At 31.6% G+C, this 22,547-nt stretch overlaps 2 protein-coding genes and 1 long non-coding RNA gene across 3 annotated transcripts; 2 read left to right on the plus strand and 1 right to left on the minus strand.

The window, feature by feature from the left end:
* The first annotated feature begins 7,600 nt into the window (after positions 1-7,600).
* On the plus strand, positions 7,601-13,294 carry LOC143228488 (optic atrophy 3 protein homolog). The gene is made up of 2 exons (XM_076459742.1): positions 7,601-7,870; positions 11,857-13,294. The coding sequence occupies exons 1-2, from the start codon at positions 7,729-7,731 to the stop codon at positions 12,306-12,308; spliced, it is 594 nt and encodes a 197-aa protein (XP_076315857.1). The 5' UTR covers positions 7,601-7,728; the 3' UTR covers positions 12,309-13,294.
* On the plus strand, positions 12,961-21,854 carry LOC143228499 (D-aminoacyl-tRNA deacylase 2-like). The gene is made up of 3 exons (XM_076459753.1): positions 12,961-18,159; positions 19,011-19,080; positions 19,946-21,854. Exons 1-3 carry the CDS (start codon positions 18,055-18,057, stop codon positions 20,269-20,271), a joined length of 501 nt encoding a protein of 166 aa, XP_076315868.1. The 5' UTR covers positions 12,961-18,054; the 3' UTR covers positions 20,272-21,854.
* A 130-nt stretch (positions 21,855-21,984) lies between these two features.
* Positions 21,985-22,422, minus strand: LOC143228529 (uncharacterized). The gene is made up of 2 exons (XR_013015346.1): positions 22,290-22,422; positions 21,985-22,196 (listed from the first exon to the last, which is right to left on the minus strand). It is a non-coding gene; the product is annotated as an uncharacterized LOC143228529 (long non-coding RNA).
* Between the last annotated feature and the right edge of the window lie 125 nt (positions 22,423-22,547).

Raw genomic sequence — 22,547 nt, forward strand, 5'->3', positions numbered from 1 at the left:
TCACTTTAGTTTTTGTACTGTACTATCACTAGTGAATGTTGACTTTCCTGAATATTTTAGACACGAACCTTCAAAACACAAGAATAACTTCTCACCCCGTGAATGATAAACTTGGCTTACCAAAACTACTTTGGTTTTTTTAATGTCTTTTAATTAATGTCTTTTATGTTTTCTTTTTTGTTAATTATTTATGTATTATTATTTGCTGGTAAGTTATTAATACTTTTTTATGAATATTTACAAAGTTCTCTTTCTTTAAGGTGTTTGATAGTGGTGAGCCTTTAACAACAATTTAATACCTGCAAATAAACTAAAAAGGATAGCTACTGAAATGTGTTTTTTCTCCTTGATTAATATTGTTACTATTAACATATAATTAAATAGATTTCTATGAAAGGTGTCTTTTAATATGACTTATGCAAATTAAAAGTGATTCTTTAGTCGTTGTTCAGTTAATAGTAATTAACTATTCAAAATACATGTCAGGTACCATTTAACTATAAATGTAAATAACATAAAATTATTTTAAAATTAATTGTATGTTCAGATTGTTTTCAAAAAATAATATTTCTGCCTATAATTATTGTATTTCATTTCCATTGCACATATAAAATACAATCATATCATGGAAAGCTTGGAATAAACTAATATGAGCAGATTATGCTTAAAAACAAAATAATAATCCAGAAAGGGGTTAAAGTGAGAATAATTTAAATCAGTTAATCTGAAATCTGTGTAAATAGTAGTTCTCTACAGAAGTTCCAAGTTCAACTGCTGACAAATATGATTTTTAGATGATGCATTCTCTGTTACATATGTAAGTTCATTGTGTCATAAATCATTTTCTTATTACAAGTACTACCCAGTTCTCTAGTTTTTCCATTATTATAAAGCATTTAGTGGGATAACCCTTCAGCTCAGTTGTTAAGAGTGATTACCTAGTATGTGAAAGGTTATGTATTTGGTTTTTCACTCAGAAAATGCAAAAACTAAGATGACCATAGGAAAACTGAAGCACAATTGTACTATTTATTGTCAATTTTTATTGTAGATTTTCAGTAACTTCTGGTAGAAGTTATTACATAACAAGTGAAGAATGTGATGTTATGATTTAAAAGTGCCTAACTAATCCATTATTTTGGTTTGTAAAGCAATTGCTTGATGTGTAAAGAGGTCTTACAGTTTGAATTTTAGTCAAGTAATAATAAAATTTAAATTTCCAAATGAGGTTAATAGGTTGGCTACATTCATCTTGTACACCATATTCACATTACTATATTATTTTGCCTTATAATTCAAACGGATTTATTGACCTTTTATCACAGTGTTTCAATTCCCCTTTATCTTGTATTGCTTAGGTATTTTGATATTCCATGAAGTGATGTATGAAAATGTTTTTTGTTCGTAATTTGTGTGTGTGTGTGTGTACAGGGTGGCCCGTAAGTCCCTACCTATCCATATATCTTATGTATCCAGTGTATCTGTGTGCTGTCCCTCATTCTTGCTGCATAATATTATGCGACGCTATGTTCTGTGAGACATTTTCAAGTGTAAATGGGCTTACATCGACCATATTTCTCTGAAAAAAAGAAACAAAATTTATAATACATGCATAATTGAATATAACATATGGATGGGTAGGGACTTACAGGCCACCCTGTATATATATGACAAAGCTATTGAGCTTATTTGCTGCCATGCTGAATTTTAAATTTTACTAACCAGAGAAAGCACACGGTCAGCAGCACTCTACTGGAGTAGAACCTCACTCGTCAGTTTCAAAATGCAAAGCTTTGCCTCACCATCTCCTTCTGTTAAAAAGTGTGAACGCAACCATTAAAAAACCTATCCTCAACAAATGATTGACTCTCAGTTATATAATGCACCCTGTGTGAGGCATTTTTTGTGGTATTTCATGGAATAGAACCTCAATCACCAGTTTCAAAATTCAGAGCTTTATCTCACAAACTCCTATTAAAAAACGTAAACACATATGTTAAAAAAAACCAGGTTGATTCACAAAGGTATAAGAGATAAAAATAGAGGAAAGAATCACAAATTTGAGAAATTAAAATTGAACATGGGATTATAGAAGATTTAAAAAATCAAGAAAGTTTGTGAAACAGGCAGTTATGACATCAAAAAGGATGTGTAAGAAAAGGTAGACTGAAAAAGTAAAATTTGACAGTAATAATTTCTTTAAATATGTATTAGGGGTAAACAAATGTTAGAATGTAGTAGGACGATTGAAGTGTGATAAAGGAAGGCTAGTATTTGGTGATTATAAATTGGCTGGTTTGTTTAATGTTGCCTTCTTTAGTAAAACCAAAAAAAAGTTAAGCAGTATTGCAAATTGTGAACAGTTGATGGAAACAAAATTGAACAAGACAACATTAATTCTAAGCTATTGAAGAACAAAATGGAAAGTTTAAGGAAAGATAAGGCTTCTCTGCCACATAATATTTTGCCACGGGTTTTGAAGAGGTTAAGAACTGGATGTGTGAGCTACTTGCTGCTATTTTTTTTTTAATATTATTATCAGTTCTTCAATAGTGGACAGGTACCAAAAGTTTGGAAATTAATTGATGTAATTCCTCTTTCCAAGGAAGGTGATGAAAATTGCCCTAGCAATTGTGTGCCCATTAGTTTTACATCAATTGTAGGAAAAATGTAGCACTAAATAATTTAACAAAGTTTAGAATTTTAATGTATGGTCAACATTGTTTCACTAATTGAAAATCTTGCCTTACAAATCTTTTGACATTCTTTGTAAAGGTGGGGGCTGGCATGGCCAGGTGGGCCAAGGTGTTTGACTTGTAAACTGAGAGTTGTGGGTTTGAATCCCTGTTGCACCAAACATGCTCACCCTTTAAGCCATGGGGGCATTATAATGTTATGGTCAATCCCACTATTCATTGGTAAAAGAGTAGCCCAAGAGTTGGCGGTGGGTGGTGATGACTAGCTGTCTTCCCTCTGGTTTTACACTGCTAAATTAGGGAAGGCTAGTACAGATAGCTATCGTGTAGCTTTGCACAAAATTCAAAAACAAATTTGTGAAGGTGTAAATCTGGATTTTCATAAAGCAGTTGATAATGAGCCACATAAACGGTTTGAAAAAAATGTCTCTAGGTGTGAGAGATAAGTTAACAAACTGGATAGAAGAGTGGCTGAATGGATAAAAAGCAATTGGTTGTTATAAATGGAGTTCAGACAAACTGGAGTAATATCACAAGTGGGGTACATCAGGGCTCAGTCTTAGGACCTTTGCTCTTTATTATTTGCATCAATGGTACAGATGAAGGAACAATAAATAAATTACTTATGTTTGTGCATGATATTAAGGTCTTGGGTGTGAAGAGGATGCTGCTGATTTACCAAAGGATTTAGATGATTTATTGAGCAAATATATGGCAGATGAATTTAAATTATGATAAATGCAGTATATTGCATGTGGGCTATCATAATTTGAATTATAAGTATAATTTGAGTGGGAATAACCTTAATAATGTTATGAAAGAAAGGATTATTGTAACAGTCGATCAGTCTCTTAAAGCCATTTAAGCAGTGGTAAGGTAAATAGGATTTTTGTTTATATATACAGAAATTGAATACAAGTCTAAACAAGTTATAATTTCTTTGTTTGGGTCACAATTAGAATATGGTCTTCAGCCTTGACCACTTTACCTTAGGAAAGACTGAATTGCTGTAAATGGTTTGGAAAAGGATTACTAGAATAGTGCCTGGGATGGAGAGGTTGTCATATGAGAAGAGACTGAAATCTCAAATTCTTTTCTCTTGAAATAAGAGTTAGAAGAGATTGGATTGAAGTGTCTAAGTTTGTAAAGGGAATTGATAGTGTTGATAAATTTATCATTTTACATGTTTATCAGTAAGAGTAATAGAACTAGGATGCAAAAGTATAAATTTTATACTTCAGCTTAGACGATTTTCTTTTGCTAACAAGGTGGTTAGCCTTCGGAATGGATTGTCTTTCAGTGTTATAGAGGCGCAGTAAATTTAAATGAGTTTAAGAGAAAGCTTTAAAAGTATATGGATGAAAAGGACTGGCTTTAAGTTAATTTAATTTATAGTGTGTAAAACCCGAAGTGGAAAAGTGATGCCCATGTTGTCACGAAACGTTATGTTAATACCATGATCACAAAAATGAAAAAAGGTTGTATTTGAGGCATTGTGGAATATGTTTTGAAATCATTCATTGTAGTTTTCAACATTGAAAAGAGCGAAGTGCGTTACGTAGATAAACGTCAAGTACTAAAGAATGGGAATCTTTAAGTTATAAATTGTTTAATCGCTTCAATAGCCTTGTGTCTGTTACTTTAAATAAGTAAGGAAAAATTTTTATTTGATGTTTCTTCAGTAGTAGTACTGTAGAAATGTCAAACTTTACACTGAATCATATTTTACAGGAAATCCTTTTAGTGTTCAAACACATTCAAATGACTTTTTAATGACCATTTCATTTGCACATTAAAAAAAAAAACCTTTGTTCAAAACAGTGCAAGACAAAATTTAGACTCCGCCATTTTGTTTCTCTTGACCCCATTGGATACCTAATATTGACATGAAAATAGTTTTTAAGTATGTCAATGAGACACGACTCTAATATTAACGCTGATGCTGGCATTTGGTCTCCAATCTTGCCACTCCACCTTTCTGACCATTAGCTGTTTGCTGTTTATGGGTGTTCAAAATTTACGTATTAAAAAACAAATCTAGAGATTGATGAAAGAAACTTATTATCTCTAAGCCTAGTTTTTAAATCAAGAACTTCTTTCAACATCAGGACATACTGACAACACTTTTTTTCTCATTGGTCTTGTACAAATACAAGATGATAATGTGTAATAATTACTATTTCGAAGTATCTAAATACCCTGACAATCTGATGCTCAACAGATAAGCTAAGATGTCCGGAAAATGCTGGTTAAGGACATTTGAGTTAAGAATAAGTTGAACATGGACTGAAACTGCCTGCTTGGGCTAAAGGCTTTCTTAGCATTTCTGCACAAGACAACTACAGAAGATTAATGCTATGACTTACTTTTATGATAGTCAAAAGGTTCTCATAATACATTAATTATTTACGTTAATGACTATTAAAAATGACGTGATCGTAACAGAAAATCCACCAACTCGTGCCAAACTGTATAAGTATCTTATGTCACCTCTGAGATGAGATTACTCCACCTCAAGGAGTAGCTATAAATATAAGAATAAACCGAAACAAACTTCTGTGAGATATATGTGGTAGTCACTAACCTTTAATTTGTTTTTTTTTTTAATTTTGCGCAGAGATACACGAGGGCTATCTGCGTTAGCCGTCTCTAATTTTGCAGTGTAAGACAGCTAGTCATCACCACCAACTGTCAACTCTTGGGAGACTCTTTTGCCAACGAATAGTGGGATTGACCGTAACTTTATAACGCACCCACGGCTGAAAGGGCATGTTTAGAGTCGTAGGGATTCGAACCCGCGACCCTCAGATTACGAGTCGAGTGCCTTAACCACCTGGCCATGCCAGGCCTTTATCTTTAAGACCTTTGACACCTTGTTTATTAAGATGGTATAAATAAATACAGAACATTTACATAAACATTTGTAAAAAAGTACTTTATTTACTTTACTATTGATACGGTGAAATCACTAGTTATCTCAACTGTGACCGTCTTTAAGCCAGATACATCGGCAAATTTTTAATCGAATTATATTCAAAAAGCAAACAGTATATGAACACTTAAGGAGCTATCAAGTGTAACTGACTTTGATCCTGTTCCTCAACAGTTTCATCACGTGAAAAAACAAGCAAACAGGTTAAAACCAGGTGTGGGTAATACACTACACATATGAATTTTTGGGAAGAAAATACAAAGTTCTGTATCCCAAGTATCTTCAGATTTCAAATAAAATTTGGTTCATTAATCAATAGCAAATTATTTTCTCAACCTTGTGTAACATGTATTTATACGATGAATGCGATGTTTATATTACACTGGTCGAAACATTACGACTACGAATAGGGATAGTTTATTCCTTCATTATTTAGCTGATTATGGTTACTGTAAAATGTAGTAATTTTTTGAAGCTTTGACTATTTTATTTATCATAAAACATTAAAAATGAAACGGACAAATGAACGAGTGCTTTTCCGATTCCAATGCCACCTGCCATACGATTTGATGTCCTTGTTCTGCATTTCTCGCCTTGTGGTAACGCAATGATTATCCACAAAACCATCAAAGACTCAATGTTATGCCATATTTTGTAGAATGAGAAAGCAAATTAAATTTCCCCATAAACTCTGAGTGTCACAAAAAATATTCAAATCATCGCAAATCACATACAAACGATATGCCGTTTGTATTTCGATATATTTGAGACTTTATGATGTTTTTGAAATTGCCATATTTCTTTGGCCTAATATTGTTTTGATATTTTCCTTGGCTCACGCACAGTTTGGGCGGATTTACATCAATTTATTCTGTGATAATTTATAGTGATAGCAGATAGAGTTGCGAAACAAAGAATACATTATTTCTAATCTTTCCTTTGGTGAAAACAAAATAAATCTGTAATATCAACTTCATGATTTGTATGTGCTTATTTTATTTGGTTGTTCTTTTGTGCTGAATGTTTTTAACTTTGATGCTATAAAGTATCGTTTGGATTTTACTTCGTTTGCTCTAATATATTTTAATACTTCATTTTGTTTTTCAGATATCGCTGATATAAGTATATTCCAAAATATTACACTCGTGCAAGTTAAATGTTTGATCTTTACCTTAACCAATGGTGCAGTACTTAAGTTTATAGTGCTGAAACATGGCCAGGTGGCAAGAGACTTGACTCACAAATTGAGTGTCGTGGGTTCGGATCCCCTTCACACTAAACATGCTTGCTCTTTCAGCCGTGGGCGCGTCATATTGTTATGGTCAATCCCACTATTCCTTAGTAAAAGAGTAGCCCAGTGGATGGTAGTGACTAGTAGCCTTCCCTCTTGTCTTTCACTGATAACTTAGGGACAGCTAGTGCAGATAGCTCTCGTGTAGCTTTGTACGAAATTAAAAAATAATCAAAAGTGGTGGAGCTCTGTCAAAATTGGTCAGACGTGTGACGGTCAATTAACAGTATAGATCTTAAACGCTAATTTCATTTTTAAGTCTATTTTAAATAAAGGAAATGAACTAAACACTATTTATTTGAGACTTCTTATATTAAAACCAAATTGAATACACTTATGATAGCGAGAAAAGTTTTTGTTTGTTTGGAAATTTCGCACAAAGCTACTCGAGGGCTATCTGTGCTAGCCATTCCTAATTTAGCAGTGTAAGACTAGAGGGAAGGCAGCTAGTCATCACCACCCACCGCCAAATCTTGGGCTACTCTTTTACCAAATAATAGTGGGATTGACCGTAACATAATACGCCCCCACGGCTGGGAGGGCGAGCATGTTTAGCGCGACGCGGGCGCGAACCCGCGACCCTCGGATTACGAGAAAAGACACGCAACTTTTCTTTGCCTTCATTAGTAGAGTTCGCGTTTTTTCTTTCGAATTTCTCTGTTTCTCAGTCACTGTTCAGTTTTGTTAAAGGGGTCGCTAAGAGCAACCGGTATCTTTAATATAATGTATTACCAGAGAGTGGTAATTTTAGGCCAAAGATAATATTCTTACTGATTATCATCCCTTTAATATGAACAGTAGTAGCTGAAATGGCTGTTGGTGCTTTTCCAATTGCAAAATTGGGTATTTTGGCACTGCGGCAAATAGCAAAACCGTTTGCAAGTCGAATAAAATCTAGAGCAAAGCGAAGCTATTTTTTCCGAACCTATATATGCATGCCTCCCGCACAGTGTAAGTTGTGACTTCATGAAAAAGTAACTTTTGGGCTTAATTAAACCAACGAAAATATGTTTTACCAAACGTTAATAAAACGCAGTTTTAAAAATGGTTGATAGGTGTTATGTTTTTCACGATTTTTAGTTCATAAGAAGTTTATAAGTTTATTTTCATACTTACACAGATTTACTGCTAACTTTGTAAAGTAACATTAATAATATAAAAATATTAGATTAGCTGTTAAACTATAGTTTTTTATGCAAAGTGGTAAATAACTTATTACCAATAATATTAATATTATTAGTAATTAAAAAATTAACCATGCATGTCAAGTTCATGTTTTGCTTATAAAATGATAAAAGTTTCTCTACTCGTATGTTAGAAAAACCAATAAATATTCACTTACTGCAGGAACATAATTTTGAGCTTGTATTTTTTCATCACAGTGTTTTAACTTCAAATGTCAAGTTACGACTAAGAATGAATGTTCAGAAAAAATCATTAAATGGTAAAACATACTAAATTTGAATTTTTAACCAAAACTTCATTAAAAATTGGAAAGTTAAGAATGGTTGATTTATTGTATAAGTAGTTCAAGAATTAGGGTATATGTTTACTTGTATCAGTTAGAATTTTTTTTATGATGTCTAAAACTTGAAACTGAAAGTTAAGGGTAAATTACAAATATTGGAACAGTAAAAAAGTTTTTGGCTTATTAAGAACATTTGGACTCCAAACCACTCTGAACAAGCAGAAAATTAATTACTAAATTTAGTTCTGGTCTTCTAAGTATTCATTAACCTTTAATTTGAAATTCTGAGAATTTTCAGTCTCAATCACTCTAAAATGGCAGTTTATTACACAAGTTTACCACTCAACTGTATAAATACAATTGTCTCAATTGGAAATGTGACCTTTCCAAATGTCAAATTGTTTTCATTATTGCCTTCAGAATTTAGCATGAAAAGAACTGAATTATCAGTTGTAGCAATTCTCAAAAAAATTGTGAAAGTTCATTTAAATCATCTCTGCCCTTGTCTTTCAAGATGATAATTTGAGAGATCTTGACTTATCTTCATAAAACAATACATCTATCTCCAGAGTGATACCAGTAGTCCTCTTCTGAGCTATTTTTAACAACTTGGTGTCTTTACCTAAAGTTTCATGTAATACTTCATGTTAGGTCTAACTAACAATTTATACAAACCAATGACTTCCTTCGGTTTGTAGCTTTACCGCCTGCAAAATGATACTGTCTCAAAGATTTAAGATATAAATAATACTTCAAGATATTTTCTTCATTCAACCAGTCACTTTTGAGCACGTGTAATTTTCCAACCCATTGCTCAGACTTAAAGTTACAGTGGGGTTACATAGTATAAATAGTAAAATGTACAAGGTTTGTTTTTTGCAGTAAATAAGGTTGAATTTTACTTCATTTGTACTAATGTATCTTAATATACCATGTTTTTTAAATATTTTGCTGATGATAGAGTAAGTGTATCCTGCAATGTTTCACTTGTATTAGATGAATGTTAAACAAAGGCAGCTTCTTTTTGGAATAATCAGAATATTATGATATATTGAACAACAAATTCATAAGTGATTAGCAAAGTACTGGTAAGCTAAAACTAAAACTAAACTTCACTGTTTATTTAATTCAAAAAACAATACATGTGATAATCCACATACACAGCTGTACACTTATAATGAAATGCTGTCTGTTGTGTTTTCTGAAGTAACTGATGTATGTCTCTCTGTACAAATCATAGCATCTTTGTTATAAACAAACAACTTTAAATAAACCTAATCAATTCAACAACTATGTTTTTCTCAATGAATGGAGGGATAGCAACTCTCCCAGCACAGAATCCCTCAGCTACCTCATTTTTAACATCATTGTTGGTAGACTGTATTCCATTAATCCTGTTGTTGTGTGTCAAAGGATATTTTAAGATGTTTGTTGACTTAGATTCAAAATTTTATTGAACTACTATTTTATGAATTTATGTCACTAAGTTTGGTATCAAATTTCAGTGTTATACATTATTCAATTTTTATTTAAAATACAAAGAAAAACACCCTTACACATTGATTTTTGTGTGTCATGTGGCATGCTGAATGCAGCACTATTTTAGATTAGATGTTAATGATGTTAACATACATGTTCTGTAGTTTTGTATGAATTAAGAACTCATATCACCAGTTTTAACAAACTGGAATATAAAATAACCTCCTGTGTATTCTGTTTGCTGAGATATTGCTCATTTACTGATTGAAATACAGTGGCCTCCCTGACCTCCTTTGAATTTTGGAAACAGTCCCTTACATAGACTTGTGTATGTGATGCGAATAACCAATCAAAAACTCAGAATGCCCCCTTGTGACTTTCTCACCTATTTTAATGTGTTATGGACACATCTTGTTTTTTTGAAACAAAACTTCAAGAAGGTAGATTGCGTCTTTAAGTCTGCTTGAAATTTCATATATTTTTAGAGTGAAATAGAGCTTAATTATTAAACTTTATAAACTATAATGTAATTTTGTGGTATCTATAAAGTGTTTATGATTTTTAGGTTATTTAAATGTATACATAAAATCTAAAAAAAAAATTCCATTTCACATCCTCCACATTGCAGCAAAGTATAAAAAACAGCAACTGAGTACAAAGGTCATAAGATAACTGTTTGCTTTACTTTTTCATTTACTGTTTTATGTTTTAAGAAAAATAAGTTTAAGACCTTATTTGTAAATACCAATGATCTGTATCTAATGTATAACAATTGAATTGTGACTGTATTTTACAAAAACTAAAACACAGCCAAGACAGGTCACTTTGTAATTACTAAAGGTCAGTTTTATATTATTGGATATGGTAACACGGGTGCACGTGTGTCGTGTCATTATAACTTCTGTATTGTTAATCAAGTATGAAGGTCAATATAATGAAAATAATAAATATATAATATTATGAGTGTTAAGATTTTTAGAATAAACATTTGTGTTTTCATGTTATAGCCTGTAGTCATTATACAGGGTGGCCCATAAGTCCCTACCCATCCATATATCTTATGTATCCAGTGTATCTGTATGCTGTCCCTCATTCTCGCTGCATAATATTGTGCTCATGTACCCATGTACTTTTCACAATATGCTCTTCAAGTGTAAATGGGCTTACATTGGCCATATTTCTCTGACAAAAAAGAAACAGATTTATAATACATGAGTAATTGAATATAACATGACATATGGATGGATAGGGACTTACGGGCCACCCTGTAGAATGAAAAAACATAACTTATATTTATTTCGTAATTTCCTGTGGGGTTTATGAGGGGTTCACCAGAGTTTAGCATTTTAAACTGTAAGTTGTATCAAAGATAAAAGTTGGTAGATGTGAAATTTATTTCTTGAACTACGTATATTTGTTCAGTGTGACTGAAATCCAAATAAAATATTGGTCAGTTCATTCTCACAATGGTTACCACTCAAGGTAGCCGTTGATAGTGTGTGCATAATGGGAATGAGTGTTGTTGTTATTCAAAATCAAATATAATAATGCCACCAAAAAGCCTAAAAAATGCTTGCTAGGATTCCTTATAAATCACAGCATTTAGAACAAATTTCTAAAGATTAACAGATCAGTAATCCCATCAGAGCAGATATCTTCCTGTATTATTGAAGAGGTATTCATGAATCTGCTTTGTTATATTTCTGTGTTATATTTTGTTATATTTTCTTGTTTCAATCTGGTAATTCATCATTCATAAATATGTTTAATTGGCTTTACATATACTGATTATAAGATTTCATTTTCACTTTGCATCCATTCTACAATTTAGTATAAAGATCTTAGACTGAGTTAAGAGATAAGAGATGTTTAGTTTTAGCTTCCAGCAGAGGCTTGAATAGCAGAAAATGAAATCAAAATATTATATTTTGTGTATATATGTATATGTATTATTTTACATCCATTCATTCTGTCCTATTTTTGTTTTAAGTGTATCACTGGATGGAAGTAAATGTGAAGATGAGAATGTTAAATCTTGGAAAGCCGTCAGAAGTGCCAAAACTAAATGAAAATATGGCCATTGATCTTGGAGCTGAGTTGCTGGGGGAAGCAATTATCTTTTTTATTGCTGCTACATCTATTACTGCAGAGTACATCAGGTCTTCATTAAAGGAAAAAGATAAAACTGTTACAATAGAAGAGCATTTTATAAATTTAGAAAATGAAATAAATGATCTTAAATTTACTGTTGATAAACAAGAAGTAGAAATCAGACACTTAACTCGTACATACTATGCCCTGCAACAGAAGCAGTTGGAAAATGAGCAACTTAAAAATACATCATTCAGCAGCACGTCAGAAAATGTTGAATTAGATGAAAGAAGGGGATTAATTCAGTGTGCAATAGATCATGCTATTGAATCTATAAAAGGAAAGATATAGTCTTTTTTTTTTTTTTCCTAGCATTAGTAATGCTTCAAGTTATTTTAAGGGTCTGTTGATATGTTTCAAGTAAAGCTGTAATGTAAATCAGATATGCAGCACATGTAATCTGATCTTCTGTAGATAAAAGACACTGAAATTTAAATGCTTAAATTGTTTGGAAAAAACAAATGACGTAACAATTTACAAATATATGATATTAAAGGTTTCACTGAATGAGAGAAATGTAGATTGGTAATTATACATAATGATAAAGTTTATATTAGAAAGAAAATGTTTAAATAACATAATCTGAAGAAATGAACTTAATTTCTCTCAACAGTTAAATTATCTTTTTTATGCAACATTTTGCATTGTAGAACATAAAATGTGAAACTAATACAGTAGTAACTGCAAGTAAACATTGTGGGTTTGAATTAGGCATATGAAGTGTTGCACAATAAAAATTATATTCTTAAGGTTGTCAAAAGCACTAAAATTGGTTATTTTGGTTTCTAAAATATTTACAAAGAATATGAATCTCAGAATTGTCATTTTTAAATGAAATTATGGTATTTGTGTGTTAATTTTACTTAACTATTATTAAAGACATTTTGGTGAAAATGCTATCTTTTGTCTAAGCAGACATCTTACTGAGTGAGTGTGTATCTTTGTTCCATCTTTAAGATGTATCTAGCTGTATATCAGATCAATATTCATGTCAGATTTTTTCCTTCATTAGTATTTGCTCATTTTAGAGTGCAAAAAATATTTATCACTAAATCTTTTCTTTGAGATTTGATTTCAATTTATTATTCATAAAAACAAAAAAATGTAGCCATTTGTCATTAAAAAAAGACAGTTTTTAATATTCATAAGCACCAAACAATAATGGAGTATAAGATACACTGTTATCATATAAAAAAATAATGAATGCTGGCATTTATATGAACAATTCTGTGTAGTAATTTCCAATGACAATTAAACAGCATTTTTGAAACCATAAAGATAAATTATTATGTTTTTGTTTTTATAAGATGTCATCCATTTTCCATTTCACTGGAAGATGGGAAGACATCTCTTGGTAGTGAATGTCTTATAACAAGGCTTGGCATTAATGAAAGAAAATGTAGGGAGTTTCTGAGGGAGTAAAATTCTTGGGGGGCATTAGTGTGAGTAGGGCCACCAGTTTATCTGCTACATGCCCCTGTAATATCCCAGCCAAATATGTAGAATTTAGTGAAGATTAAGATTTTAGGTTATTAACAGGTAACAGACAAGTACCAAAAACATTTAATTTTGCAGGATATTTTCCCAGTTACCATAAATACTTGGAATATCTTACGTTGATACCTTGTATATGTTCTACAGCTAACATTATTAATCAACCCTGTTGTTATACAAGTGGTCGTACAACTTATTGACATTCTGTGTCAGATCATTGAGTAGCTAGTAAAAGAAGCTAAAACATACACATTTTAACTGGCAGACCAAAGATTAAGTTGCTAATCTTTTAGATTACATGCTTGTTAAAACATAGTTTCTCTGTGTGATATTTAAAATAGTTGTGAATCCAACTGTTGGAGAGCTGAGCATGATCCAGTAGTTAACATGTTTGGTTGTGAATCTAAAAGTTTGTACAAAATTCGTTTCATGCTTTGGGTCTGTGGATGTATTATAAGAGTGATGGTAAAACCTAAATATTTAATTAGAGTAGTCCAGTGGTTTTTGATGAGTAGTAATCTCTCTTCTAGTCTTTCATTTTAAAATTAGGGACAGCTAATGTAGTCTTGAATTACAAAAGTAAGAAAATAGTTACCAATGTGTTGACAGAATCTGTCTCCTTGCTATATTCTTGCACATGCCAATAATCTTAAGAGTTGTAGGGCAACAGATGTAAGAATATCAGAAAATATAACAGAAGTTAAAGCTTAATTTCCTGAATTTACAATTTAAGATAGAAATGTTTAATTTACAACACATGCTAGATCTGACAAAAATGCACAACTGGATTGCACTACTCTTAAACTGTTAAGATATTTTATCAGTATGAATTAAGAATAAAACAAAGTTAACTATTATATAGATACCACAACAGGATTATTTCTCCCAGAATTACACTAGTCACCCACATCACACGGTCATTTTATAAGAGAAACTAGGTAGAATTCATTATTTATGTATTCCCAAACTGCCATGCAGTTGATCTTACTAGAGAACTTGAGTGTTATAAATCAAGTATTTTTCCAGTAATAACTTTTGTGAGAGAGTTCAAAAATACTGAAAAGGAATGACTTGTGGCAATATGTAACTAAGACACTATGTTTCAGAATTGTTGTACATGTTAACTTTATTATGACTGGCATGTGCACATCAGATATTGAAGTAAGTAAACAATATATTTTAGTAATTCTTAACAAATTTTTTGTCATGTCCAATGTATTAAGTGTATTTCACAAAGAAAAATTTTAAAATACTCGAATTTTCATTTCTGTACAGGTCTAAGGATTTTAACCTGGGAGCAATGTATTTGTTGATAAAAAATTTAAATCAGTGCATAGTGTTTTGGCTTATATTTTTTAAGGCACTATCGTTTTTTGTTTTTTTTTGTCGTATGTTCTTGTATATGATGCTAGTGTGTTGTAACACAATTACTTAAAGCTCAGCCTTGAAAATAGTTGAAGTCATTGGCTAAATTTTATTGGATAGTATAAATTTTGCTTTATGTACATCAGTATAATGTAAATAAAGTGGCTTTGGAAGTAGTTGGTAGTTTGTCAAAAATACTAGACCCCGACTATATCTGTAAAGGGCAAACAGAATAACTTTATCTAAAGTTTACAACACTTTGGAACAAACTACAGCGATTGAAATAACTTTCTAGTTTTTTCCCATAATTTTATTCATGATCGTTATTTCAATCACAAGATACTAATTACTTATTAGTTTTTATCCTATATTTCTTCTGCTAACCTGCTGCCATCTTCAGGGAAGTTTGGAGAATGGGTATTTCTGTGGTGTTAGTAGTCAGGATTCATTGTAGCAAGGATAAGAAGTATATGGTAATTTAAAAAAGTGATTGTGAACACAAACTCTCCTTTTCATTTTTTTGGTTGTCTTTGACTAGGATAACCTTGTAATTATCGGCACAGCATGGTAGAAGTAATCAGGTGCCCTATTGCTTGATAGAATAGTAGGTTTCGGATCGAGCGTGTCTGAGAAATGAGGTGTCAAAAGTACTTTGTTGTTTCTGCTTGACCCCGTACTTCTGTCACCCATGTTTAGTTTGGAAATATGCCTTCTGGCTTGAAGAGACATCATTGCCCAATGACTTATTGTAGTGGTTTGGAACTCAACTTTTGGTGAAATCTAGTTTTTATCTTTATAAGCCATTAAACTCCTCGCCGAGCCATTGAGAAACATTTGTGCAAGTATTCTAAATAAAATATGATGTTAAGTAAAATGTCAGATAAAGATTGGATATACCAGTTTCCAGCCATGGTGTTAGTTTGGACTTGTGTCTGACTTCTGGGGATTGGTATAATGCGCTTCAGAGGATGATTCAGATAATTAGACAATTTTTCATGCTTTAGGGTTTATTTCATTTCCCCTTAAAATATTTGGAATTGTTAGTGATATATGCAACGTTCAAATGTAATATACCTCAATTCAACGTTTTATCTGCGTTTGGAATGGTAGATCACAATTCTCTTTGTTCTTCCTCTGTGAATATCTTCGAAAATATCCCCATCCCCACAGTTTGTGAAAATCAGCAGGTCAGGTTGGTAACTTCACAAACTATAGCGTAAAAACAAAACATTATTTATTTACCAGTGTTTAATTTTCATTTGCTTTCCATGTTCGTTTTAGTTTCAGTACATTATTTTTGGAATCTGCGTTTTTCCAGTACTTTTAATCAGCGGACATACGCAAACCTACAAACGTATAACACTAAAGTACAGAGTTTGGTTCCCGTCTGCGGACAGAATGAAAATAGGCCGTTATGTAGACCCACGCTAAAACAACACACGCGTACACAAAAACAGTGTAGCATCACACATCGAATAAATATTCAATTCACAGTATATGTTTTTTTTTGTTGTTTTTTTTTAATAGCAAAGCCACATCGGGTTATTTGCCGAGTCCATCGACGGGAACTGAAACCCTTGATTTTAGCGTTATAAATCCGTAGGTCCAGCGGGGGGACCCATTCACAGTAAGGTTTGTTTTTGAATTTCGTACAAAGCTACTCGAGGGCTATCTGTGCTAGCCGTCCCCAATTTAGCAGTGTAAGACTAGAGGGAAGGCAGCTAGTCATCACCACCTACCGCCAATTCTTGAACTACTCTTTTACCAACGAATAGTGGGATTGACCGTAACTTTATAAAGCCCCCACGGCTGAAAGGGCGAGCATGTTTGGCGCGACGGGGATGCAAACCCGCGACCCTCAGATTAGAGTCTCACGTCTTAACGCGCTTGGCCATGTCGGGCCTCACAGTAAGGTAAAAATATTCGTAATAAACTCGGAGAAACATTTTGAGAATAAAACGTTAGGCGCAAAATTAACTTAAACCATCAGAAAATGATCATTAATATTTTGTCCCGATGACTTTTACAGATTAATGTGTACTTTTGTTTAGGTTGAATTAACATGGAAAAGCTTCTAATAATACAAACAATTTAATAAACAGCTAACATTAAAAAATTTAAAGAAATCAAATTAACGGTTTTACTAATAAATGGTTTTGCATATTTGTTTCTTGAAAAGTAAAAACAAAGGAACTTCGAATTCCAGACCCATTTTATTATGGTATGACAATTTTGCCATATTAAAAATAATGTGAATAAATATTTTTCATTCATCTGTGTTACATTCCAGCTTTGTATGCAAAGCCTTAAGGCGTGATTGTGAAAACTTTATTTTCTGCCTTTAAAAAAAGACAAAATAATGGTCATAACATATATTAATTCTACTTCAGCATTTTTGCATAATCATATGATTGGTATCTTTATATTTAAACATGATGATCAATACAGAAAATTAAAATTTATGAAGTGATACTACGTTCAGATATATTTTGAAAAGTCTGCTACGCAAATGTAAACTTTAAAGTTTTGATAAAATATATTCTGAAATTTTAAATCTGTAATACAGACAGACAACCATTATTTCTTAAACCCATGTTTTGTGTGTGTAAATTTTATATACATATATATTTAGTTTACGATAGATGGCGCTAAAATTAATACAATTTTTTTATTGCTTTTTGAAAGGTGTAAAAACCTTTTGTTGAACTTGTTAGTCGATATTAATTCAATAGTTTAAGTGTTTTACAGTCTACACCTTTGTTTGTGTATAAATTTAAGAGTAAGAGCTACGTTGTTTTATTTAGTTATTGAGGCTAAAACACTTCCGAATCTTACAAAAGAGTAAAGTAATACTACCAGTAGCGTAACTGATTATATTATAAAATAGTGCCGAAGCACTTAAAATTTCATTCAGTTTTAATTTCACGTTTTTACGAAATATGTATTTATATGAGCTATCTCAGCTCATATATCAGTACGAGAAGTAAGTGGGTAGATGGAAGCTCGATTTACGAGAGCATAAGCCAATAGTTATTTGAATCTTCGCAGTTGATTGATTCAGTGATCGTTGATACGTTTTGCTAGCTCTGAATTTATATTTTTTGTGCAACACTTTGCGTTCCATGTTTTTATAATCCAAAATTTTAACCTAATGTAAAAAACAAAGCAACGAAAGTTGATGGAATCTGTAACAAAAGTCAGGGTTGTCATTCAGCAGTGTTTGAAAGCTAGACTACAAGTGAAGCCTCCTGACGAAGATGGAAATGGGAGTGAATATGTTGAGGTATGAGTAAAGTATTTCAAGCTAAAACCACAGTTTGTTGTTAACTTAAATATTTATATTAAAGTTTTATTAGAAACGTTTTCACATGCATCAGTGTGTAATAAATAACACAGGCTAATTGAAAATTGGAACGTAAAAACCTATTAACAAAAGACATTCAAGTTCTGCATGGATGTCACCTGTTTAACTAAAATAACTGAGTATGGATAGAAACATTATGTTTAAATATTTCAGAGCATTTTTAAACCGAACTTAATGTATTGTTTGTTTTGAACATTTTGAGAAAAACAGATTTTTTGAGTAACCTATTTTAGACTTTCTGAAGTAAAAAGAAACATTATGCATTCTTATCAGTTGCAAATTTAATATCAGATTAATTAGGTATGTCATACAGATGTAATTTCATATATATATGAAATAAGAGTTATATACTAGTCACTATTTTATCTTATGAATGCTAAGACAATAAGTGTTGTTTTAATGGTGAATTAGCTGTGATCAGTTTTCACAGAATTTTATGCTTAAACGAAAGGTTTTATATGAATATTTAAAATAGGTTTTAGAACAGATGTTTTTGGAAAGCAAACTGAGGAGATTTAAAGTTTTTAGTCACATTGAGAAAATTGCATGTTTGATGTTTTGTCATTAATACATACTATTTATTTGCTTCCAGAGTACTCATTATGTATGTAACTGGCCTAGTGGTAAACTTTACAACAAAAACTTTAGCTTTTATAAAATTATTATTAATGTGTGGTGTAATTGCGTTTAAAAATATATATAGGCCAATAATCTGTATTTAAAATTTTGTATGGTGTAGGTGATATCTTTTTTTCTTTCTTCCTTCTAAGATTGGCCAGGGAATGGTGGTTTTCATTTGTTTCAAGCAGAATGCATCTGAAGATACCTTGGACAAGATTGGTGTGATAATTTTTTATATTTGTTTTAGTATTAATTTCAAATTTTTCTTTTCATTTGTGACAACTTAACTTTATAGAGAGTATAACAATATATGTTGTCTAAACAGTGACACATGTTGAAGGAATAATGTAGTAAATATCTCATTGTAGATCAATAGAAAAATGGGTTTGTTTACAATAACTGCCATTTTCTGCAGTTTTGAAAATACTTATTTGAGGTAAGTTACAAGTCTTGACAAGTAGTAAAGCAGTATTATCAGGAAAATTATTACTAATTAAACTATAAAATAGGACTACAGTTCCACTGACACTCTGATGTTTATTTTAAAAGCCACATTCATACACAGTAATCAATCTTATATAAAATTACACAGAAATATATTAATATTCTTCCAACTTTTATATTGTTAATTCAACAAGGAGTAGTAGTATTCTGAAGGATAGTTATTTAAAAAAAATAAAGATATTTTTATCAAAAAATGTGGATTTGTTTTAAATTTTGCACAAAGCTACATGAGGGCTATTTGCACTAGCTGTCCTTAATTTAGCAGTGTAAGACTAGAGGGAAGGCAATTAGTCATCACCACCCACTGCCAACTCTGGGTTACTCTTTTACTAATGAACAGTGGGATTGACCGTAACATTATAACACCCCCACAGCTGAAAGGGTGAGCATGTTTGGTGCGACTGGGATTGGAACCCATGCCCCTCAGGCTTCTCCAAAAAAGAAAATTATGTTTTGAAATAAGTATAAGTAGCATTCACAATTTGTCCTAAACTTGTAAAACAAAGGTTAGTTTTTGCTAGATTTATATACATTTAAATTAATAGTGTTTTTAATTCATACATGTACATTTATTTTCCAGTAAAAAGTGTTTTGGGAGTCAAGTTGTGTGAATCAAAATCAGGACAGCTTGTTTCAATTTTAGACCTACCTGGTGATATATTAATTATACCACAAGCCTGCCTTGGTGGAAAGATGAAAGGAAAGGCAGTCCAATATCATGGTCTTATTGAGAAAGATAATGGAGTCAAGCTTTATCATTCTTTTGTTGAACTGTGCCAGCATATGGTTTCAAACAATCCAAAATCCATTGAAATGGGAACAATTGTGAAAAATGGTACATATGGAAATAGACAGGTTCTAAGTGTGGACACTAATGGACCGTTTACTCATGTGTTTGATTTTTAATGAAAAATGAGTGTAGTGAGTGCTTTGGCAAATGAATTGTCATATTTAATCAAATTTCATTATATATTGTTTGTATGCAAGAAATTATATATACAGATGTGAAAAATGTTTAGTACAAGTTCTTCATTCATTGTACTGCTGTGATGTAGAGAGAAAAGCAAACTTAGTAACACTTTATAAGAACAGACGATGCATAATACTTATTATAAATTAGGTTCTCTTTATCTTAAAGGACATTTCTGTTTAACATTATTTGAGCAAAAACATTTAAAAATCTTTGTTTTGACTTTCAATTACAACTAACTATAAGGCTTGAATTAGGAGCATCTTGCTTAACCTGTTGACTGCCAAGTATTTCAGCTACTACAATACAACTCTAATGCTTCTTCATTTTGTAACTTTTTTCATGATGCCATTTTGGATCGAAAGTGAAACAATTTGTAAGTACATCAAATGCACGTATGATGCTGACATCTAGTGTTGAAGTTGTTATTGAGAACAAATTAACCCTTTAACTTAAGCATGTGTAGTTTTATCAAATTTTGTTGATTATTGTTTCCAAACCACCATTGTTATGGTGTGATTAAATGTATATATTTCAGGTTTGATAAGTGATATACATATAAAAAAAATGTAATGAAAGTTATTTTTATGCTTTTGTAATTATACAAGCCAATATGGCTTTCAGTTCAACAGGTTGGAACAAAGAAAACTTTAGCTTGGTAATATTTTGATAGAAATATATTTATGGACAACTTCCACCACAGTTACTGTTCTGATTTTTAAAAGCTTTATTATTTTAAATATGATATTGCAGAATGATAGGAAAAGAAGGAAGTTTAGTCAAGTAATTTTGGACTTCACAGTGTCAAGTTTTATTTCAATGAAAAGGCTGCTGTATTAGTCCTCAATTACTTTTGGACTAAGTGACTACTTAAATTTGCAAAGAAAATCACCAAAAAGAGACAGGTATTTTATATATATAAAAAAGAATAGAAAATGGGTTTAAACTTTAATATATGAAATGGAACCTTTTTATCAATACTTTTAAAAAAGTACAACTAATCGTTTTGGTATGGTGAATAAGAGAAAGTATTGCATGCCAGTGGGCATAAATACAGTGAAACTGCATACAGTTCATAGTTTTATAAAATGTCTAATTTTAATATACAGCAAAAGCAAGCATTTTTCCTTCTTAAAACACATGAAAATATTCTTGAAATTTCAAAATTATTTATCAATATGAACAATATAAGAGTTATAAAGGAGTTTCAAACAATTTCATTCAGTAAGTTTTCCAAGATGTGATAAAATCACACAACAGGCGTAGATTTGATGAACCCTAGCCTCATAGGTAATACAACCATATATCACATGGCATTAGCTTTATTTATGCAAAACACATGTGAACATCAAGTTTGGAATTAAATTATATTTTATAGTCAACCTGGGCTCTTTTCATTTGTCCATTATTAAAGTTAAGTAACACACAGATATGGAATTCAACTGTTCTATTTTTCTCCAACATTCCATTCACTGTCAATAAAATGATCTTCACTGATCAGTATTTTGTATCGCAACTTTGATATGATGTGTACTGTTTTTAGTTTATTTAACAATTTTGTAGGTTTTTAACATGAATTTTATTTCTCATAAAGATGTTCCTCCAGAGATAGAACAATCTCTGTTGTTTTAAACACTTCATAATAAATATAAAAAGTCTATTTTACTTATTATTGATACTTTGTTTTATAAATATGAAACTATAAACAATTAAAGGTAAGATGAAAATGACTAAAATTGAAATGTTTTTTTTTTTCACAATAAACCAATGGTTCTCGACCCTTTCTGACTTGCAGCACACTACGACAATCTGAAAATTTTTGTGGCACACCTGGAAAGCCTTAACGGCAAGCGTTAAAAGCCTTAGAACGAAAATCACGACCAAAGCAAGCGATAATAATGTCATTGTGCATCATGTTTAGGTACACGTAACACAGAAGAGTTAATTTAAAAGCCCTAGAAGGAAATTACGGCCAAAGCAAGCGATATTAATGTCATCTGCAGATTAACAATGCTATCACTTGCTTTGGCTGTGTCGTTCTAAGGCTTTTAACGATTTTGTGGTATAGTAGAAAAATCAAACTTTTTATTTTTACATATGTTTTCAATGTGACTGTTGTGCCTGCTTTGAGAGCAAATCAAATTGAAGCGAGGCTCTAATGTAGACAAACAAGCTCGCATTTCATCATCGACTGTAAGAAGCCTCTCTCTCT

The sequence above is a fragment of the Tachypleus tridentatus genome, chromosome 1 (assembly GCF_004210375.1).
Source record: "Tachypleus tridentatus isolate NWPU-2018 chromosome 1, ASM421037v1, whole genome shotgun sequence".
NCBI lineage: Eukaryota > Metazoa > Arthropoda > Merostomata > Xiphosura > Limulidae > Tachypleus > Tachypleus tridentatus.